At 47.5% G+C, this 22,877-nt stretch overlaps 1 protein-coding gene across 6 annotated transcripts in view; it reads left to right on the forward strand.

Moving 5' to 3' along the window:
- Nucleotides 1-7,147: 7,147 nt before the first annotated feature.
- The window catches only part of GMDS (GDP-mannose 4,6-dehydratase), a 494,691-nt gene continuing 478,961 nt past the window's right edge, over nt 7,148-22,877 (forward strand). For all 6 annotated transcript variants that reach the window (XM_081247795.1, XM_081247794.1, XM_081247793.1 and 3 more), the window contains exon 1: nt 7,148-7,376. In XM_081247795.1, the coding sequence (XP_081103921.1) occupies nt 7,275-7,376 (102 nt within the window). In that variant the 5' untranslated portion in view covers nt 7,148-7,274. The remainder of the gene's footprint in view (nt 7,377-22,877) is intronic.

The following is a 22,877-nucleotide window of genomic DNA, read 5'->3' on the forward strand; positions in this document are numbered from 1 at the left end:
TGTGTGTGTGTGTGTGTGTGGTACGCGGGCCTCTCACTGTTGTGGCCTCTCCCGTTGCGGAGCACAGGCTCCGGACGCGCAGGCTCGGCGGCCATGGCTCACGGGCCCAGCCGCTCCGCGGCATGTGGGATCTTCCCGGACCGGGGCACGAACCCGTGTCCCCTGCACCGGCAGGCGGACTCTCAACCACTGCGCCACCAGGGAAGCCCCAAAGTGAATCCTTTTATGAATGATTGGGACACAATCAAGGACAGAGCCCAGGTACACTTCAGCCCTCCTCCTGTTACCGACTAGGGTTCTTGGCCTTCCCCAACCAATAGAAATTGACTAGAGGCCAGACAAGAAATTCAGGCAAGGCTTTAGTGGGGCCCCTGCTACAGCAGGCGGGAGCGAGAACAAGTAACGGGTTCCCTTGCTCACTCCTGGAGGGCAGGCGAGCTGGTTCCTTATATGGGGAGGGTAGGGGTGTGTCCAGGGGTTTGGATTAGGTGGTGTGCCCAGCCCTTCGGTGGTGTTGAGTGCAGGGGATGTGTGCAGTACCCTGATTTTGCTTCAGCTCCTCAGAAGTGGCAGCTGAGTTTTTTTGGTCTTGTAGCTTTTTGTCCGTAATCTGCCCCCACTGCGCATGCGTGCAATGATTTTTCGTCCCATGAAGTTTCGTTGTATTTTGTTGCTCCAGGAGACATCTGTCCAGGTGCAAGCTCTGCAGCCCTGCAGCAAAGGGGCCCAGGTCCCAGCCTACCTCATTTCTAGTCCTAGAGAAGATTCCTTAAGACGTGCCTCCCAGAGGTCAAAGGAAGCTCTCTCGGTAGGGAAGAAGGGGCCATTAAAAAAATTCATTAGCATCAAAATTCTTACCATGTCTCCCAACAGGTCTAGCAAATTCTCTAATGCATAGGCTTTGTGGTGCGTGCCTTTATAATCCTAATGTTCCTCTGTTACCTACACACATTGGGCCCCTAGCCCAGACCTTCCTGGGCACACAGGTATTGGAGAGAAGATTGGAAGCCAAAGTGGACTCAGCCTGGAGAAACTGGAAATTTATGACAGCGTCCTGAATATGCTCAACATGTTAGTACAGAAAGGTAAAGTTTTCTGGAATTAGAATTCTTACAATTAAAAATGACACCTGGGGCTTCCCTGGTGGTGCAGTGGTTGAGAATCTGCCTGCTAATGCAGGGGACATGGGTTCGTGCCCTGGTCTGGGAGGATTCCACATGCTGTGGAGCGGCTGGGCCCGTGAGCCATAGCTGCTGAGCCTGCGCGTCCGGAGCCTGTGCTCCGCAACGGGAGAAGCCACAGCAGTGAGAGGCTCGCGTACCGCGAAAAAGAAAAAAAAAAAGACACCTGTATCTTGACCTTGAGGCAATTTTGACATATTATAAGGGTCAGAGTAGTAGCCAGGAACTGGAAGGTTTCCTAGGCGGTCAAGGGTGTTTTATTACCTCATCTAATTTAAGGAATGATGTATTACCCCTACTCTAGTGTTTTGCGTTATGGGAGATTCACTTTTTATTGGTCACAGCTTTAGGAAATCTCACAAAGGGGGAGTGAGCACATATGCGTCCCAAAATCCACAGAGGAGAATGCTGAAAATTAGAGCCAAGGGACACTTAAAGCTTCACATGCTTTCCTCCTGAGTTTGATGCCAGTAACGGAAAAACAGTGTTGTGTGCCTTGAGTGGAGATGCTAATGAGACGGTACAGCAGTGACCCTGAGGCTGTTCTCCCTGGGATTTTTGTGAATTAAGAAACTAAGATTACCAGAGGGGAAAACTTTCCCACTGGATAGCTCTTCTAGCTTGAAAACTATTAGTCCAACTAAAAACTGAAAATTTAAAAACAAAGGAGGTAGGGGCAAGGTGACATCAGGCACACATGCTCCACTAGAGATAGAGTGTGTATAACAGGGCTCAGAAAGCATCCTTCTAATACACGTTTGCCTGAAGACAGAGAGCTATCTGATGGGAAATTGTACGAGTGAGGATGTGAGAAGTACATGTCTTTGATTGTTTTGGATACATTTTCCCTTTTGTAAAATCATGGTCTAAAAAACTTTCCATATTGTGATTTCATTTGTCAAGTGGGAAACCCCAAAGTGGAGGTGACGGATTTCAGGAAGTCCTCACAAACCTTCCAGTTCTGTTTCTAAAACTCTGCTGTTTCTGCCACAAATCCTAAGACAGGAGACTCACACAAGTTAATTTTATTCTGAAGAGAAAAACAGTGGAAGACAGAGGTCTGAGTTGTCTCATCTCCAGTGGAGTTGGAGCTGATAAGATTTTACTTAAAAATTCACTACTTCGGGGTTTCCCTGGTGGCTCAGTGGTGGAGAGTCCGCCTGCCGATGCAGGGGACGTGGGTTCGTGCCCTGGTCCGGGAAGATCCCACATGCCGCGGAGTGGCTGGGCCCGTGAGCCATGGCCGCTGGGCCTGCGCATCCGGAGCCTGTGCTCCGCAGCGGGAGAGGCCACAACAGTGAGAGGCCCGCGTACCGCAAAAAAAAAAAAGAAAAAAAAAATTCTCTACTTCTATCCTGCTTTATTTACTGGAAAACTGGTATAAATCCTGAAATAGAGGGAAAATAAAAAGGAAATGGTCTCTTCTTTCCCCCTGGATGTTTTCCCTGCTACAGCCCTTCTCTCTCAATTACACACACACACACACACACACACACAACTATTTCGTTGGCCTTTCTATGGAGGTTAAGGGTACCTGTCTGGAGTTTCTGTCTTGTCTGTACTGCTGTGTCCATCAGAGTTTAGAGTGGGCCACAGAAACCACTGAAGGCAATTCACGTAGAAAGGGATTTAGGGCAAGATATTCTTTTTTTTTTTTTTTTTTTGTGGTACACGGGCCTCTCACTGTTGTGGCCTCTCCCGCTGCGGAGCACAGGCTCCGGATGCGCAGGCTCAGCGTCCATGGCTCACGGGCCCAGCCACTCCGCGGCATGTGGGATCTTCCCGGACCAGGGCACGAACCCGCGTCTCCTGCATCGGCAGGCGGACTCTCAACCACTGCACCACCAGGGAAGCCCTAGGGCAAGATATTCTAACAAACTCTTTGCAAGAAAACAATTTGGAAGTTTAAAACAAAACAAACAAACAAAAAACCCCAACTAAACATGCAATTACTATATGGCCCAGCAATTACACTCTTGGGCTAAGCGAAAACTATACTCACACAAAAACCTGTACATGAATGTTCATAGAAGCTTTATCTGTAGCAGCCCCGGACTAGAAGCAACCCAAATACCCTTCAGTGGGTGAATGGCTGCACAAACCTGGGGCATCCACACCATGGATTGCTACTCAACAATAAAAAGGGATGGGCTCAGGACTGGAATGGACCCCCAGGAAACTTAGGCTCGGTGAAAAAAGCCAGTTCCCAAAGACTGCAAGCTGTATGAGTCCATTTATAATACTTTTTGAAGTGACAAAACTTGAGAAGTAAAGGGCAGATTAGTGGATTCCAGGGATGAGAGATGGGGCTGTAAAAGGGCAGCAGGAGGCATCCTTGTGTTGCCAGATATTCTGTATTTTGATCTTGGTGGTAGATAAACGAAACTATACATGTAATAAAATGGCATAAAGCTAAACACACGTATGTACAAATGAGTACAGGTAAAAGTGGGGAAATCTGCGTAATAGCAGCAAATTGTATCAATGTCAATATCCTGCTTGTGATGTTGCACTGTAGTTTGTGAGCATGTGACCATGGGGGAAATTGGGTAAAGGGTACATGGCATGTCACTGCATTATTTCTTACAAATACGTTTTAATCTACAATGATTTCAATAAAAACCTTGGTTTAGAAAAAAAAAAAAAACTTTGTAAGGAGTGGAGGAACAGAAGCTAGAAGGCTATCACTGGGCTGCTGATGTCAAGGGCACACCCCCAGAGCTCCAAGCCAGAATTCAGGAAGCTGCTGCCGCCGCCACCCTGACCGGCTCCGGTACTCATGCAACTTGTGACAGACCTAAACTTGGAACTTAGCTGCCAAAAACTTTTCTACTATGTGACCAGCAGGAGAAAGATGGTGCCTGTTTCCCTTTCACCTGTCACAGTCTGACTGGTGGAACTCAATTTCCAAAACTCTGGATGCAACATAACCTGGGAAATGTGGGCTTTAGCACTTCAGTTTTTCCAAATAGAATATGGAATGGAGTTAGAAGAGCCAATCATGGTTCTTACCCTAACCAGCTACTAGCTATGTGACCATGGCAACGCTTTTTACAAATTGCAATCACCATTCTTAGATGACTTGTTATGTAATGTTCTGGACACAATTCCAATGTGTTTTGGGGAGGGTTTCCCATACCACCAAGAAGCAACCTTCCGACATCAGCTGGGTGTGTCCTAACAACGCAACTCAATTTTTTTTTTTTTTGGCCAGGGATTGGCCCCACGCCCCCTGCAGGGGAAGCGTGGTGTCTTAACCACTCTACCGCCAGGGAAGTCCCAGAGTAATTCAATTCTGACACTTGTTACCAGGAGGTAGCTGCCTCTAAGCCAAGGAGAGAGGCTACAGAAGGAACCAACCCTGCTAACACCTGATCTTGAACTTCCAGCCTCCAGAACTGTGAGGAAACAAAATTCTGTTGTTTAAGCTCTCAATCTGTGGCAGCCTCAGCAAACCAATATACTGCTCTACCACTGTTCTCGGGCCCTCTCCAGATTCTGGGACAGCAAGACCATAGAAATGAGTGTCGCTCCCACAAGACTCCTAGGCGAGCAAAGCTTTTTATTGGAAGGAGAGCTGGTGCACGAGGGAGAAGGTATGAAAGAATGCCAGCTCCCCGAGGACTTTCAGGGAAGGGGTTTTAAAGGCCATGTGAGGGAGGGGATGCAGGAGCCTGTGCTCAGGTCTCTGATTCGTTGGCATCAAGGTGAAGTTTTGAGCATCATCAACCATCTGGTTTCAATAGGTCTGGGGTCCACATGCTTGTAGTCAGCAGTTTTCATCTGCTTCCTGCAAAAACAACTTAGGAATGTGTGTCAGGCCTTAATCTATATCTTTCAGGGAATTGGCAGTTCAGTGGTTCTGCTAGGTGCCGGTTTTACAGTCCTGCTTTTGTTCTTTGGAAACTATGTACATTCGTCAGTGGAACAGAGGTAATCTTCTACCCCTGTAGGTCTCTGGTTATTGTCTCAGAAGGCCAAAGCTTTAGGTGCTTTGTTTTACCGGGCCTGTCAAGCCCACTAACTCAAGGCCATTCCCCGGTCCTTTTCCAAAACGGCTGTACTCCTGTCTTCCTGTCTCATCACCTTTCTTCAGAGAATTTTTCTAGAGAAATATCCTTATTTTTAAACCTCCCACTGTATCTCTGAACTACCATTTCCCTCAATATTTTGTAATTATTTTATTTGCAGGCCCTAAAATATAATTGATTGTTTTTCCATGGGTCTTCCACTGTCATGCTTCTTACCAGGACAGGCCAGCAGTGTGATCGGAGGTCTCAGCTGCCAGATAAACTTGGCACGTCCTCCCTAAGGATCCATTTTTTCAGCAGTTTGAGGGAATGTTAAATAATTTATCTGAAAATTAATTCAAAGTATATTTATATTAAAACAAACATAAGTTTTTAATAGAATCTAGTAGATTTCAAAGACATTTCTTGCTTATAGCGAGTTGCCCTAGTGAGAGGGTTTCCTCTCCTCTGCCTCAGGGCCTCTCTGTTCACCAGTGATGCAGCCCTCTGCTGGGGCTAGTAACAGACCTTCCTTTAGTCATTCTCTGAATGGAACGGACAGGGGAGAGGCAAGTGAATCCAGAGACAAGTCTATCCATAAAGTTAAGGCATATTGCTGACATGCTTAGGGGACAGAGAGATTTTTAATGAAATCCTGAGCTTTTCTATTTTGGGATTTGAAGGGTATAAGGGTCTCCCCCCCCCAGCCCCCATTTTTTGTACGGGCCCTGCCAGCATGCAGGATCCTAGTTCCCTGACCAGGGATCAAACCCGCGCCCCCGCCTGCAGTGGAACCGCGGAGTCTTGACCACTGGACCGCCAGGGAAGTCCCAAGTCTGTAAGGGTCTTGCAGGTTAGGTTGGGCACCTCCTAGTCACTCAGTTTGTGATTTCAAGCGCTGGCCTGTGCTGATCCGTTGGGGAGAGGAATACGTACAGTGCAGAGAAGCAGAGCAGTGGGGACAAGGAAGTTCCTCTCTCCTCCCTGGTTCCGGCCAATGCTTAGGTACACACACCTGCTACCCTGCCAGCGTCTGAGTCAGCTCCTCTCCTCTCCCTGCCCTATGTGCAGCTGCCACACGTAAGCCAAATTCGACAGACGTCAAGCTAGGACGCCACTTTGCATCTGAATTACTTTTTGAAATTCGGCATGTCCAGGTTTACTGACCTGTGCAGTCTTTTCAACATTTCCTTCTGCTGCACATGGTTGGGGTCAGAAACTTTCGTCTTGCTCTGCCAGTCCTCTGACTACAGCATTTTGAATCGAGTTACTTGGAATCTCGTGCCTGGTTCCAAGCCTCAGAAAAACGCGAGAAGATCCAGAAAGCAGGTTAGGCGTGAGGCCGGTCATTGTCCCTATCCGTGACCCCATTCAGGGGCCTTGTAACGCTAGTGCCCTTCAGGAAACAGGGAACCAGACTCCTCAAAGGGCATTGCAGCAGGTTTCCAGGAATTACTTATCAAAGCCGATGAGCCAGGGGCCGTGACCCCTAGATTCGGACAGGATTCAGGGCTTTCTCCTAAGGGAAAGGTCTGCCCCTACTTCTTCCCAGCATCCTCGGAGAGTGTGACGATTCCTGGGATATTCAGGAGGGTGGAGGGGAGGACGTGCAGCGTGAGGTGGTGAAGTCAGGCCGCCGACGGCCCGCCCCGCCCACTGCCAGCCCTTGCAAGGAACAAGCCTGGCGCAAAGACCCGGCATCTCAACCTATCCTGAGGATCTGGATAAACCCGCGCAGGCGCGCCCGGCGCCCCGCCCTTCAGGCGCAGGCACCGCCTACAAGCCCCGCCCCGCCTGGCGCGCGCGCGGCCGGCAGTGGGCGGGGCCTGCTCTGGCTGTGAGGCCGCCGGCGGGGAGGGCGGGGCCTGCCGCCGGCGCGGCGGTGCGTCGCGCGGTGATGCGGCTGACGCTGCGCCCGCCAGGCCGCAGTCCGGCCGCCCCGCCCCCGGCCCGCCCCGCCGCCCTCCCAGGCGGCCCTGTCAGAGTGCGGCGGCGGGCGGCGCGGGGCTGGTCTTTGCAGCTGGCGAGGAGGCTCGCGCGGCACACCCCCGTTGGTCGGCGCCTCTCTTCAGCGCGCGCGGACATGGCCCAGGCAGCGGCGCACTGCCCCAGCGCCCGCGGCTCTGGGGACGGCGAGACGGGAAAGCCCAGGAAGGTGGCGCTCATCACAGGCATCACGGGCCAGGTGAGCGGGGGCGGGGGCCGCGGGCACGTGTGCGCTCGGGGCGCCGGCGGGGCGGCCGCGGGGGCGCCGGGAGCTCGGGCCGCGGGGTGGCCGGTGCCCGCGCGCGGGGGCTCCCTTGCTGCCCGGTCCCCTCGCCCGGGTCCCAGGTCGCGGAGGAAGTAAGAGGGAGCGGTGCTGTGCAGTCACAGACGAGGAAATGTTTTCCTGTTTTGTGTTACACGTTAAAAGCCCACCTCGCAGGAACTTCCGAGACCGCGGCCGCACCTGGACGTGGGGCAGGCTGGTCCGGGCTCGGGCCGGGTCCCCTCCCTGCCCCAGATCCTCAGGAGTGTCCGGAACCCGGCCTGCGAGCGGCGGGCGGCGCCGGGGCCGGGCCTCTCGGGTCCCCCCGGGCGGTGGCGGTGCCGACACCCGGTGCTCAGGAAGTGATGGGGTGAATAAAGGTGATAATCCTAATGCGCACCCAGGCTGTGCTTATTACGCGCAGTCACTTGGCTGATAGGACCTCATTTAGTTTTCCCAGCTGCTCTTTGAGGCGGTGCTCTTATGATCTCCACTTCACAGATGGGGAAACCGAGGCCCGCGGTCAAAGAGCTAGGAAGTGTCCAGTTGGGATTCACACTGCTCTCAGACTCTCTGGCGGGAGAAAAGAGGTAGAAACTGTCTAGAGGTACAGTGAAAGGGCGTTAGACAGTTGTAGCTGCTGGATACCTGATTACTTCCTAGTTACTCATGCATCGTGCTGTGTTTAAGGTAATTACAGTAAACCCCGGTTTGAAAACTGGTGGGAGGGGTGGGGGGGAGGGACAGGGATCTGAGGCTGAGTAAGAGAACCCTCAAATTCAGTCAGTATTATGGAGAAATTAGTTAAGCTCTTCCTGTAGCTCTGTTGGTATGGCTCATGCCTACCGAATTGCCAGCAACGTGAATCCATGCAGGTTAGAAGGGAAACCTTATTTAGAGCCGGGAGTGCAGTGATTGGGTTGGTGCTGAGTGGCCTCCTCCAGGCTGTCTTCCTAAGCTACTCCCTGGCCAGACAGTTTTGGCTCCCCACTTCATTTCTACCTTAAAACCCCTGCTTGAGGGTCAGGCTCCTTCTAACCTCTGCACCAGTATCTCCCACTTCCCTCCAACCCCACCCTGTGCGTTGTCCCCTCACTTGTTGGGTGTTGTGCTGGCTTCTGCAGCCCCTGGCACAGTGCTGAGCTCTGGTTGCCACGTAAATCCCTGCTGGTGGAGTTTACCGCTCTGCTTCACATCTATCTCCCTGGACAGTGACTCCCGCCATGGGTCTCGGAGTGCTGTGAGGTTAATGCAAGGGGTCTGGAGAGCCATACCTGCTGTCCAGTTTCTTAGTCGTGTTGGGTGAGAGCTTGCTGAGCTACTCACTCTGCTGAACATTTTATATATTCCTATGTAAGAGGCAGGTACAGTTTTTGTCCCCATTTTACACCTGGCTTAGTAAGTAAGGTTAAGTATGTTCCCTGAGGGCGCACATCTCCTGAGTGTTGGGGCTGAGATCTGAACCCAAGACTTGCTCTAAGCCATTTTGTTATACTGCCTCTGTGGTTAGCCACCCACATTAAGTTACAGCTCTGTGTGTGTGTGTGTGTGTGTGTGTGTGTGTGTGAGAGAGAGAGAGAGAGAGAGAGAGAGACAGAGACAGAGGGACAGAGAGAGACAGAGAGGGACAGAGACAGGGGGAGAGAGAGGGATTGTTTTACTCTAAGAAGAGGTCTCAGATTCAAGGTGAGGTTGAAACCGCTGCTCTGGCCCTTAGGGCTGTCGTGGCCTTTGTGCTAAGATGGGCTCTTGCATGGATTGTCCCACGTTCGCCCTTGAGAATGCGTGCAGGTGGCCAGGGTGTCTGTCTGCTGTGCATCTCTAGTGCTCACTGCCAGCAGTCATTCCAGCTTTCTTCCTCCTGTCTCTTCCTGACAGTAGTTGTGAATCATTTCCCGGAGTTTTTTTTATCTTATTAAATCACCTCGAAGAAAACCAGGCTGTGCTCTGCATTGCCGCTTCAAGGCCCTCCGCCAGCCATCCCCAGGGCTCACCTCATGGTCTAATTATGCTTGCTCTTTGCTACACCTGGGGAAATGTTATTGCTGGTCCCTGAATATTGCTGCCTTGTACCTCCGTGGGGTCATTATTTTGCGCCTGAATGCCCTCACAAGTCTTACTCCTTTTAACTCAGCTAAAAGTCTCAGCCAAATGCAATCATTCCAGGCATTGTATTTTCAATTCTTTGTATTTACAGATGTGCAATCCATGTTGGCTACATGGATAGTTTACATAGCTTAGTTCTTTGGTTTGTTAACTCCTTTAGGGTAGAAACCTTCTTTTGAGCTTACTACCTCCCATGTGGCTTCACCTAGTGGGCTTCCAAAATGTTGACTTCCTCTTCCCATGAACAGAACTTGTCTCTACTGTGTGTCTGCAGGGTGCAAGGCTTGCTTTGTGGCTGCTGGGAGCCAGAGCCTACGTAAGCTGTACTCTCTGCCCTCCAGGATCTCACAGTTTTTGAGGGACTTAATGCACATGTCAAAATCCGTATTTTACAAATATGTTAGTGCCCACATGCTTGGTTCATCCAACCTCACTGAATGCTGGCAGTAGCAGGGGCTGTGTTTGGGGAGAACAGCGTGTACAGAAGTGCAGAGATGGGAGAGTTTGGGGGGCCATGAGGACCAAACATAGTAATAATGGGAGGAAAGAGAATTTATTACATTTTTTACCCCTTGCTTATTTCCAAAAAGATTCTGAGGTGGCTTCAATAAAAAAACACAGCGTTGGACCATCCTAAGAAGAATGAAAAAAATAGGAGTCTGCAGTGAAAGCTGTAGAAAGATGGAGGTAGTGTCCCCAGCACTGAGGACGGCTGCCAGGTGGGCATGAAATTCAGCTTTGAGCTCCCTGACCGTCGAGACAGAGTGGGTGGGCACGTGGAACTTTGTTAGTACTGAACTCTCAGGGGGACACAGAACAACATGATGCCCAATGAGCTCGATAGAGTCATCTCAGGACGCTCTTGTTACCCCGACGGACTGTGGGAGCACATTTTTCAGTAGGTGGAGACTTTAGACAACTGAATGGTCAGCGTTTGTGGATTTTTCCCTTTCTGATACCTGTTATGTCAAGCTAGTGTCTGCCAGGAGCATAGGCAAGTTGGAACTGTAGACCACCTTGTCAGGTGTCCTTGGTACGAAATTAATATTGGTGTTTTACATATGGAAGAACTGACACGTTGAGGTCCTCCACACCTGCAAGTAGCCTAGGTTTTCCTTAGGAAGCGCTTTAGATGTGGTCAGACATCTAAGCAAGCACCAAGTCCAGAGTTCTGCGCCATGACACATGGAAGGCAAAGCGTTTATCTTTAAATGGTTGGAAAGTTAGTCCTGGTCAAGAGGAGTTAACTTGTCTGCTGTTGGAAGACGACACATTTTTACCAAGTCTTGCACAGAGGAAAGAGATGGACCCTTTGAGCTGTCAGGCAGATTATTTAAGCCATAATATTTTGTTTCAGAATTTTATTTTTATGGCCTTATTTTTAATTTTCACTAATTTAATTATTTTCTTTTGAGCATGTTCTAGCTGCCATCAGACAACCATAGCCTTTAAAGAGAGCATGTTTAAAACAGATACCCAGATTCCTTAGACTTAGGTGGCTCTCACAGGCTTTATCTTCTTCATTTAAGAATTAATTTAAGATGCTGGAAAATGGTAATTGAGAATTGTCAGGAAGTACCATTCTTTCCACAGTTTTCCTTATCCCTTTTAAATAATGCTTCAGTGGGATCATAATAGATGATGGGGATATTACATCTTCTGGTTTTACTTTCTAATCCATATTTGGTGTCCCGCAAATTTCTGCATTCCAGTATCGGCATCAGAATCATCACTTGTGTAAATGGAGATTTAGTGAAATGTGATGAGGTCTATTAAAATAAGCCTATTTGATTGGTAATGGCTACATGGAATCGCGGAGCCAAAGCTGTGTCCAGTTCAAGGGAGAGGCCCATGATAGATTAGTGATGTCTGCCTGGGAAAGGGCTGGGAGTGATGGCACAGTGCTATGTCTTTACAGGATTGTGACTCCTTGGGTTTAGGAAAAAAGTGTCTTAATCACTTATCCCCTATATCTAGCATAACTGGTAAGGGTTAGGTACTCAAAATATTTCATAGTTAAGTCTTTACTTACTGATGTTTATTATCTTGCAGAAAACTTGCCTGGAAGTTGTAGAAGTCTGTAGAAATGAGAACAGAATGCAGTTGTTGTTGGTTGGGTAGAAGCAAGGCATTTCAGGGTACTGTGGGGGAATTGGACAGTATATACCCAACATAGTTGCAATTTAGGAGATAAAATGATTTGTTGTAACTTCAGATTTAAAGGATTTAGAAAATACCCATTTCAGGGAAAAAAAGTAACATATCCAGTTTTGTATGACAGATTTCCTCCCGTTTTTGTACTCATGTTAACCATTGAATTAAAAAAAATATTCCGAAAAAAAAAATTCCGTTGGCGTGCACATTGAGATCTTAGTACTGGAGTTAAATAACCATCATTGTGTGGAGGAGGAAGGGAGGCTGAGAAGGTGTGATTTCCCAGGTCATACAGCCGGTTAGCACTGGAGCTAGGACTGATCAACACTGTCCTTCACTGACAACGGCAAAGGGGCTGCTTTGAGCCAGAAAAATTGGAGCAAAGGAGTCTATGGTAGTGAAATGTGTAGCCTGGTGTTCTGTAAAGTTGAATAATAATAAATTACACCTGAAAAGCAATCAAATCTATTTCAGTGTTTAAGGAAAAGGTGACTTTACGTTAAGTTTTATAACATTTAACATCTTATTTTGACAAAATATTTGCAGTTTGAAAAGATTGAGAGGCAATTAAATAGGAGTCTTTAGTATTTAACTTACAAAGGAAAATTAATAAAATACAGGGACTAGAGAAGGGGGTTCACGTTAGGCCGTTCCTTAGAGAACTCGGACACTCGCTTCATTGGAGGCATGTGCTGTCCTGAACTAGAGTTGCCTCCGGATCCTGCAGACTTCTTGAGCACGGCCTGTCTCCCCATTACGCGCGAAAGCCCAGTGCTTCTGTCTCCATGTGGGGCTTCGGGACTCCAGGGCTGAAATCGAGGGGAGTTTTATTAGTTACCACCTGATCGCTGAGATGAACTAGAAGAACTGCTAATTGTCCTTGTGGTCTTGAACGGCTTTCTTTGAGGTGTGGAGTTCTCAAGTTGCCTGTCCTTTGAAGCAGCCTTTTCTCAGCTTTTGTTAGAGGTTTTCACTAAACTGGGATTATTTGGCTATGATTCCATGTAAAGAATCAGGCTTAAGGAGTGAGGCAAAATGTTTGCCTTTAACCATGATTCTGGACACTTGGTAGATAATTATTTGGGGGGAGGGCACAGAAAAAATTTACTGACATTGCTGTGTGCCAGGCAGTGTGCCCAGCATTTTATATAAATTATCTCATTTAACTGCAGGTGGTAGGTATATTTACTGTCCTCCCTATACCAAGCAAGGAAACTGAGATTTGGAGAACTTCAGACTTGCCTGAGAACCTCTTGCACTAGTCTTTTCTCAGGACCTTCTCTCCTGTGTCAGGTCAGACTAGCTCTTTTGGCCAGATTGTTGACAAACTGTACAAGTTCACTGCTCTTGAGAAGCAGGTTGTTTTTTTTTTTTTTTTTTTTTTTTTGTGGTACACGGGCCTCTCACTGTTGTGGCTTCTCCCATTGCGGAGCACAGGCTCCGGACGCGCAGGCTTAGCAGCCATGGCTCACGGGCCCAGCCGCTCCGCGGCATGTGGGATCTTCCCAGACCGGAGCACGAACCCACGTCCCCTGCATCGGCAGGCGGACTCTCAACCACTGCGCCACCAGGGAAGCCCAGCAGGTTGTTTTTAAAGGCTGTTTTTTGATTAGTGCTTTACCGTGCTGGTTAGGTGATATTAACATTACTAGCCTGTGTGTCGTAGAAGTCTGGGGTGAGGGTGGGGACGGGGGGCGGAGGGCTGCTCTCTGAAGCCTGCTGAAGACCCCTGGTGGCTCCTTTCCCCAGCATTCTTCCCAGTTCTCTGAGGGTTTTACGGTAAGAAAGGGAGACGGGGGAGCAGAGTGGCTTCCCCTGCCCACAGACCTCCCGGTGGAGGGTCAAGAGCCGGCCGCCACTTTGTGGGCCCTCAGAAGTGGGCCAGGGCTGCAGCTTGGGTGAGGGCGGTCTGGTTGGAGCCTGTGGCTGCAGAGCTTGCCCGCCGCCCAATGTGCACAGGGACAGCGAGGTCTCTGGGTGGTGGAGAGAGGCGGGCGAGGGCCCTTCTCCACCTCCGTGTGGACCGGAGTTACAGCTCCGGGTTCACTTGCTGTGCTCCTTTCCTCTCTGCAGAGTGCGGTTTGTCCTTGCTGTCAAGGCCCAGATTCCTGAGGAGACTAAGAAGTCTCCTGTTCTAGACTCTTGTACGCCGTCATGTAAGCTGGAAAATCTTTTGGCCTGCAGAGTGCCCTTAATGGATGCTTTGGACTTGCCTTTTCTCCAGGTGATAGTTTAATCTGAAGAGATGCTTCCTTGACTTGAGAGGACCCTCCTCTCTTCTCTCTTCCAGTAAGCCTTGCATTCGGGCTGAGAGTGGTTCTCTATTTCATATCCCCAAAATTTCCAGTAGCAATTTGGTGGTTTTTTGTTGTTGTTGTTTTTTGCTTAATTAATCTTTTCTCTTGGAGGCAATTACATTTGGGGGCAGATCATCCTCCACTTAGTAATAGAAGTACTAATGCTCATGATTAATTCGGTCGACGGATGTTTGAGTGCCAACGATGTGTCAGGCACTGGGGATACGACAGTGAACAGAACAGACAAAAATGAGCCTCCTGTGACACTCATGTTCTGGGTGGTGATGATGGCGGTGATGGTGGGTGAATGACAGTAATTAAGGTGTGTTGAGCATTCACTCTGCCAGGCACTGCTTAGCAGGCTTTACACCTGTTTCCTGTCTGGAGCAAGGGAGCCCTCCTCTGAGGCGGTTTTCTTGTCACCCCTGAGGAACGCAGAGGTTAAACACATAGCCCAAAGGTCACTCCCGTCCTTGTTTGCAAAGTCAGAGGTGAAATGTAAATCCCAGTAATTTTATTTTCTATCAAGTTTATTACTAGAATTAACAAATAAATTCTAAGGAGAGGTAAATAGATGGTGTGTCAAATTTGAAAAATAAAGCATATTCAAGAGTTTTTTTTTTGTTTTTGCAGTTGTGGAAAGATATGGATTATAGTAGTAAAATAGGCCTGTATTAATCACTACATTATATGTCCCTTATTTTATTTTCTTTGCTGTCATTTAGGTCATACCGTTAATTAATTTGTTGATGACTTATCTTGCGAACTCCCTAAATGCTGGGACTCTGTCTTGGGACAAGAGGTAGAGGAGTTGGATTTCTTGGCTAGCGTGGGTTTCAGTTAACTGCTTAGCTACTTAGGAGCTGCATCGATTTGGGCCGGGTATTTACCTTTGCTGTCAGGTTGGAAGAGTTATTCCTACCGAATAGAAAAGAGGTCTGGCATGGAATAGGGCGTTTGCCCCATGACTAGAATGGACCTCTCTTCACAGTGCTAACCAGATAGTGAGAGTACTCCAGTATGGGGCAAGGACATTGAATGTGGAGGCCTCCAAAGTCAGCCTTGCTCCGTGGGGGGAATCTGTTGCCTAGGGCTGAAAGTTCCCTGGGATTTGGAATCAGCCACAGGCTATAAACAGATTTGACGTCCGGTGTGTCTTACAGTGCAAAGCAGATCTGGGGGCCGGTCTTATCTTCCCGTGTGAGAGGATTGTGGGCTTTGGACTGGACTCTAATCCTCCTTACTGTGATTTGCAGTCCAGGAGGAAAGGTCTGGCATAACTGGGAATGAGAAGGCTGTCTTCAGTCCTGTCCTGCTTTGGCCAAGGACTGTTACGCGGTGAAACTGTTTTTATGTCTTTACATTACACATAATTAATTGATTAACTGGGGAAAGAGTGTGGACCTGAGAATCAGAGGCTGGGTTTTAACACCAATTAATTGTATAGCCTTAATTTTTTCTTAATCCATAATACGAAGGGATCACCTGGCGATCGCTAAAGTCTGTTCAGAGTGGAGCGTGCTGTAACTTCAGGATTGAACACTAATTATAGTTGATTGTGTGCAAAAAAGTCTTGTATTTAAGCAGTGCAGTCATTTAATATCAGTTTCAAAGCTAAGGCCAATAGGAGAATTAAAAAAAAAATAAAACCAGTGACTGTTAACTGTAGTGAATTTATAATTAAGTGTGTAAACTGGGAAGAAATTCACATATGAGTTGTATTTTGCTAGAATTTATAAGGTTAAAGCAGAAATTCTGAGCTGTCTGCCCTGGTAGATTTTACCAAATGAAGTGGTTTTTTGGTGAGGAAGGATTTAAAATTCCTGTTATTTATTTTTTGGATTGAAATATTAAAAAAGAGTCTGTATTTTTTTTTTTTTTTTTTCTTTTTGCGGTACGCGGGCCTCTCACTGCTGTGGCCTCTCCCGTTGCGGAGCACAGGCTCCGGATGCGCAGGCCCAGCGGCCATGGCTCACGGGCCCAGATGCTCCGCGGCATATGGGATCCTCCCAGACCGGGGCACGAACCCGCATCCCCTGCATCGGCAGGCGGACTCCCAACCACTGCGCCACCAGGGAGGCCCAAAGAGTCTGTATTTTGAGGTTAGTGTTTAATAGTGGAGGGTCTGTTCATTCAGTAAACAGCTGCGGAGATTTATTCTGTGTTGAGTTAGGTGCTAGGCGTATAGCCACCAGCAAGATGGATATGATATTGTTCTCAAGGGGCTGATAGTCTAGGGGGATGAGTAATGTGACAGGTAATTTTACAGCATGTTAATTGCTATGATAATAATAAGAGAGTCACTGAATCACAAGGAGATCTTCCCTTAAATAAAAATGATCCATAGTATCATTAATTCAGCAGATTTATTGAGCATCACTTAGCTTGGAAGTTTCTGGTTATGAATGCCATTGCATTAAAAGGGTTAACTGTGAGGCCTTTCTGTAGGAAGCTGAGCTGCTGAAGGATCCCCTATATGCTCCTTTTTTCTTCTTTTTGATGTAGAGATCCTCATAGTCTAGTATTTCATGAAGGATGTTCCTATTTTCATTCTCATTTTTCTATCTCAAAAGCTGTATTTCCAGCCTTTAACATTTATTCCATTTGGAGACCTTGCCAATTATTTGATCATATATTTATGTATACACCGGGGAATCACAGACCAAGTGAGGAAGCATTTATGAACTGTCATCGTGTGATGACATAACATAGGGGGCAGGTCAGATTTTTCTTTTTGGCTGATCAAATTTGAGTTTAACAGAATACTCCCAGTATAGTTCCTAATGGTGAGTTAGTGTCAGCCAGACAATTGATATTTGTTTTAGGGTTTGATAGCTAATTTTTGAGCCAGTGTTGTAGACAGAGACATAAGAGGTTAAAATCAGATAATTTTGTTTTGTACTAGAATATTAGGTGTATGATTATTTGAACCAGCATATACTTTTAAGTGTTTTGTTCCCTGTAGTATCCCCAGCGTGTAAAGTGCAGAGTGTAAGACATGGTACGGGACTCGGAGTAGGTAGGGAAGGAAGCAGACGTGTAGGTGCCGAGGTGAGGGTGCGCCTGTGGCCGTCAGTGTAGGGAGGAGTGGCTTTGCAGACAGTAGCAGGGAAAGGAGGGCGGTGGGCACTAGTGCAGTTGGGAGGGCTCCGGGGGCTGGCCTCAAAGCGCGGTCAGATTGGGGGGCGGCGAGGGACTGAGCTCCCTGAGAGGGCGGTGTGTGGATGGAGTATGGCAAATAGCATATTCAAAGTCCAGACGTGCGGGTCCGGGGAGGCCTGGAAGAGCAGGTTGAGGGGTGTGGGTTTGACTAAATAAGCAGGGGTATGAGTGGAGCTCGGCCTCGGTTGAGTCTGCAACCTGGGCCCAAATCCTGCTTTAAGAAACGTCCTTCCGGGAGTTACTTAATCATCTTGAACCCTAATTCCCTTTTCTTTAAAATGCAGTTAATTATACCCACATCACAAGGTGGTGTGCAGATTAGATAGGATGATTTTAATAATGCCTAGTGAGGTGCCTGACACACGCTGCTTATGAAATTCTGGTGCTTATATTTATCATGTATAGTACATGACTTATGTGTGGTGCGTTCCCCAGCATGGGGGAGAGTGAGAGGAGAGGGCAGCGTGGTGTAGGCGCAGAGTGAATTTGAGTAGGAGAGCCAGGAAGACCTGCTAGATTATAAGGATGTAGGTGCAGGCGACGTTGGTTGTGGACAAGGAAAGAGAATCAAAGGGACAACGGGACTTTGTGATTAGTTAGGTACGGGGGTGGGTGGTGAGGAAGGGAAGAGTTGGAGATCTCGAGGTTGTTTTGATTTTGGAGGCTGGCTGGCTGGCTGGTATCACCATGGCCAGAAATGCTGCCCCTGGGAAGGAACAGCAGTGCTTGGGGAAGGGAGTGAATTCAGTTCTGTTCCTCTTGAGTGTGAGATGAGAGCATGACGTTCAAGTTCTAACAACCTGTAAGCCATTTAAAATGTCAGCTTGGAGTGCAGGTGAGAGATCCCGGCCACACAGTGTCCCGTCTAGGCCTGGATGCAGCTGTGGGTGGGGAAGCCCTGTATTCTGCTCTGCTTGCCCGCCGCCCGGAATGTGCTGTGTTACCTGCCTCCTGGTATTAAAACGAACATTTTCCCCTTTAGTTTCATGATTGAAGTTAACCAGGTTACTTCAGTTATACTTCAATTCTCCCCCCTTTCTTTCTTTCTTTATATTTATTATCTTAGATTTTTATGAGTTTTGATGTTATTGCAAGAATATATTCTAGCAACGTGGATATTTTGTTAAGCAGAGTCTGATTTTTGCACTCAAGGAATGCTTTTTTCTAGGGAAGTCAAGCCTCAGGACTCTGCGCAACAAGATCAAAGGGCTTTTGGGATGAAGCAGTGTGGTTTAGGATCCCACACTGCTGATGTGTGACTTTGCTTCACTGTGATATTAGCCATAATATCTTACATTTGTATATTAATTTGTAGTTCTCAAAGCATGTAAAAAGCATTTCCATTGTTCTACATGGTATTCTGGGATGCAGGCAGGGCAGGGATTGCTTCATTCTAGAGATGACCAGCATCCAGAGTGATCAAGTAACCTGAGTCTTGGCGCTGGCGGCTGTCCGCACAGTAATGCCAAGCTTTCGTTCCTTCTTCCGGATCTCACAGTCTGCTAGGGTTAATTCAATTTAGCTTTCTTCTGCATTCCCTCAGCAGTGTTATACTCCAGGCTGGTGTTTTTCTTTACTGTTTCATAAACAGACTATGCTAGGCAGAGTAATGCTCCCACCCCACCCCAAGGTGTCCACGTCCTCGTCCCTGGAACCTGTGAATGTGTTACCTCTCGTGGCAAAAGGGACTTTGCAGATGTGGTTAAAATCAGGATCTTGAGATGAGAGATGATCCTGGCTTATCTGTGGGGTCTGGCATCGTGGGGGTCCTTCAGTGGGGAGGAGGGAGACAGAGGTGTCAGGAAAGACGGCCTTGTGAGGAAGGTTCATCCGGCCAGGGCTGGCTTTGCAGACAGAAGGGGCCACAGCCAAGCCGCACGGGCGGTTTCCGAAAGCTGGGAGAGGCCATAGGATCCTCCCTGGAGCCTCCAGAAAGCAACCGAGGCTGGCTGACAAGGCAGATTTCAGACTTCCGATCTGCTGAATTGTGAAGTAGTGAATGGGAGCTGTTTTAAGCCACTGTGGTTTATGGTCATTTGTTACATTTATGGAAATTTGTTAGAGCAGCAAAGAGAGACTGGTAGGCAGATGATATGCTTGTTCCCACTTTGCACTTACTGGGAATTCTCTCTTGCTTTGGCCTGTTCAAATGTATTTGTCTTCAGATTCTAGCTTCCTTCACATTCCAGCCCTCATTCATTTCCTTCATCTTGGAATTCTTTGCACATTTTAAGTTATCCCGCAAATATTTTTGCGTGCCTTCTGCTGGTAAGCAAGATGTTCCTTCCTTTGGTATTATGGAGAACACCCATTGTCCCTGTTTTCAAGGAACCTCATCTAATGAGGAGCATTAATGGATCATTTCAACAAATATTTATTTAACACTGAGCTCTGTCGTAGGCACTTTAATAGCCACTGGAATTTAGGCCAATTTGTTCCTAATAAAAAAGCTGTTCTATCATCACCATCATTATTGTTATATAAATACAAAGTTCTCCTGTTTTGTTTGTTTGCTTATTTTTTAGATTCCACATGTAAGTGAAAACAGCAGAGACAGACTCACAGATACAGAGAACAGATTAGTGGTGATCAGAGGGGAGAGGGCTGGGGGTAGGAGCAGAATAGATGAAGGAGGTTGAGGTACAGACTACTAGGTATAAAATTAATAAGTTATAAGGATGTAATGTACAGTACAGGGGATATATCCAGTACTTTATAATAACTTTGTCTAGAGTATAATCTGTAAAAATATCAAATTACTATGTTGGACACCTGAAACTAATATAATATTGCAAGTCAACACCAAAAATACCAAAAAAAAAAAAAAACCTCCACAGACTCCTCCTTTGTTGGCTTTGAGGAAGCAAGTGGCCTTGTTGGCAGGGAACTGTGGATGACACCTAGGAGCTAGGGTGGTCTCTGGGTGACAGCCAGCAGGAAGGTAAGGCCTTTGGTCCTAGAGCCACCGTGATTGAATTCTGTTGACAAATGGAGTGAACCCTTAGATCCACTCGGGCGTTGGATGAGACTTGACACCTGGCTTGTAACCTAGAGATGACCTGGCTAAGCATGCCAGGCTCCAGATCCATAGAAAATGCGTGCTCGTCGGTGTGGGGAGATTGAAGCTGCCGAGTTTGTGGTAACAGGGTTCTGCAGCAGTGGATGACGGATCTGCGCCCTGACCTCGCACAGCACGTGCAGAAGCGGCTCAGAGAGCGTCCCAGCCGCTTGAGCAGTGTAAAGGCGTGCTGTGGTCATCCGCACGAGAGTGCATGTGAGCAGGACAGTCAGTGGGGCTGCTGTGATTCGACTCCCGTGGTGTCAGTGCCTTTCACAGTGAGAAGTGCTGAGAAGCAGTTTTGCGGTTTGATGTTTTGGAAGTCCACTGGGAATGAGGAGAAGATGCTCTTGCCGGGCCCTGTTTTGCGTCTAGGGGGATGAGCGAGGAGGACCTGAATATCAGCAGGTCCCAGATTTCACAGACTGTTAAAAACTTGAGAATGATACATACGGTGGCCACATTTTTATCTTTAAAGTAAGAACCTTCAGAACAGCAAATTCCTGTCTGCTACCAGTACCACTAAAATGTAACAAGGATGTGTTGTCAGAATAAAGAGCAGTCACCAAATTACACACTCTTGGCTTGTGACCTACTTTAGTATGTCCATTTTTCTCATTTTGTAAAGGAATGGGTTACAAATGTGTCATGGATTGGCCTTGGTCTATTGACTACGTTTGGGACACCGTTGAATATTGTTTTATTAAAGAAAAGTTATTCACTTGTCTGATTCTCAGGACTCAAATATAAGTCTCCTGGCCTGCGGTGACCATGTTTTCTGGACCCCAGGGTAAGATACCTCCCTGACTATATGCCCTAGAGCGGGCTGAACACTGGAAACCCGGGGGCATCGGAAAGAGTGTGGAGTTACTGTCCATAGAGTACTGAGCACCTTGCAAGGTGCCTGGTGAGCATTAGTGAGCTGGTGGTTTGAGATTTCATTTTTTGCCCTGTTCTTTGGTGCTCTGGGCAGACTCCCACCTCCCAGAGAAGACCAGCAGCAGCCGGTAGAGCCAGGATCCCAGTTCATCCTGACAGCTCTGGTCCTGGGGCTGTCCTTTGAGTGTGCTTGCAAGGAATATGCAAATTACTGCTGTGTTTCAAGTTTAACTTGGGAACCTGAAACTGAAATCAAGTTTGGGGAGCTTCTGAGTGGTTTTGACCTGGTTTTGTGAGGTTGGTCAACCCCCCGGGTATGTGGGCAGCGCGTATTAAGTGAATTTCTCAAGGGTGAATAGGAAGATTTTTGGGGGGGTTGTTTTTGAGGAGAGGTGATAAAGATAATGGATTTTTCAGAGAGTTTTGCTTTTCTGCATTTAAATATAAACCTTGGAAAGGAGACATAGAAGTTAGAACAAATACTGAACTGTTTCTATTGTTGTTTTTTTTTCTTTCAGCTGTTTTGTGGACTCTAGTGGTTTTTCATTTCACCCCCTCATCCATTTTGCTATTTTGACTAATTTAGGAAGTTTTGAATTATTTCAGCTTCTATACAGTATTTTCTTTCCATTGAGTTGTCTTTTAATGTTTACTAATGTTTGAGCATATAGATTTTAAGCTATTTAAGCATAACCAAAAGTTTATACTATTGCCGGACTGTTATTATGGGAATTTTGGGTTTAATTCCTAAAAATAAGGGCGTGTTTTAGAAGGAATTGTTTCGTGGAGACAAGGCCATTGATTGGGAGCCCAGCTGGAGGTCTTAGAAGACCCTCCGTATGGGGCACTGCGCTTAGTAGAGGCTTAGGGTCGGGTCCAGGAAACCTGACATTCCTGCTGGGCTTTTTGAACCACACAGGTCGCTTCTCCTATATGAGCTGATTTTCTTTTTTACAGCCGTCTAGCCCCTCCCCCCTGCACACACGAACTTTTCCCCAGTTCTTCAGGTGAGGCCTTAGGGCTTGGGGTGGGAGCAGCTTATCATGGGGACAGAGTTCCTGCCCAAATGGCAGAGCTGTAGGGGCAGGACTTTGTGGGTGGTAATCGTGCCTTAGGAGAAGTTGAGGAAGCAAACAGTGGGTTCTTATTTAAACAGCCCTGGAAGCGTCATTAAGGATGTTTGCAGGTCTTGGTCCAGATGGAAGCTGGCACTGGCCTGAATCCACCCCTCTCCTTTCACCCTTGAAGCATTTCCTTATTCTACTCTGTTAGTGCTTTGCAATCATTCCCTTCTGATCCCCAGCTTAGTGTGTAATTACAGGTGCTTTTCTGCTTCCTTTTTGCTGCGTTATTGATCATCAGTGTTCGTCTATAGCAAACACACTGATCTGCATGCAAACCAGAAAGTCTGAGGGCTGGTGATGACTCACCACTCACACAGAGCAGCCTGACGGGCCAGGATGGGCTGCGCGAGCGAGAGCCGGGTAGGGGCAGGGCCTTCACCCAGCTTAGAGGGGCCCCTGGGAGGCTCTGGGTCCGGTTTTGGGACTTTGCGACCCGCAACAAACTTTACCCTCTGGGGACCTCGGTTTCTTAATCTATCGCATGAGGATAATTAACCCTTAATTGCAGGGTTTTTGGCCCATAGGATAGTTTATAGTAAGTGGTATGGCAGTTATAATCTGAAACACTTTAAAATGTACACACATTAAAATATATAAAGTATCCAAAATTACAGATGTACATATTTAAGATTATTGAAGCTTTATCAGATGGGAAGGA

Source organism: Mesoplodon bidens (genome assembly GCF_964165515.1).
Source record: "Mesoplodon bidens genome assembly, chromosome: 10".
Taxonomy (NCBI): Eukaryota; Metazoa; Chordata; class Mammalia; order Artiodactyla; family Ziphiidae; genus Mesoplodon; species Mesoplodon bidens.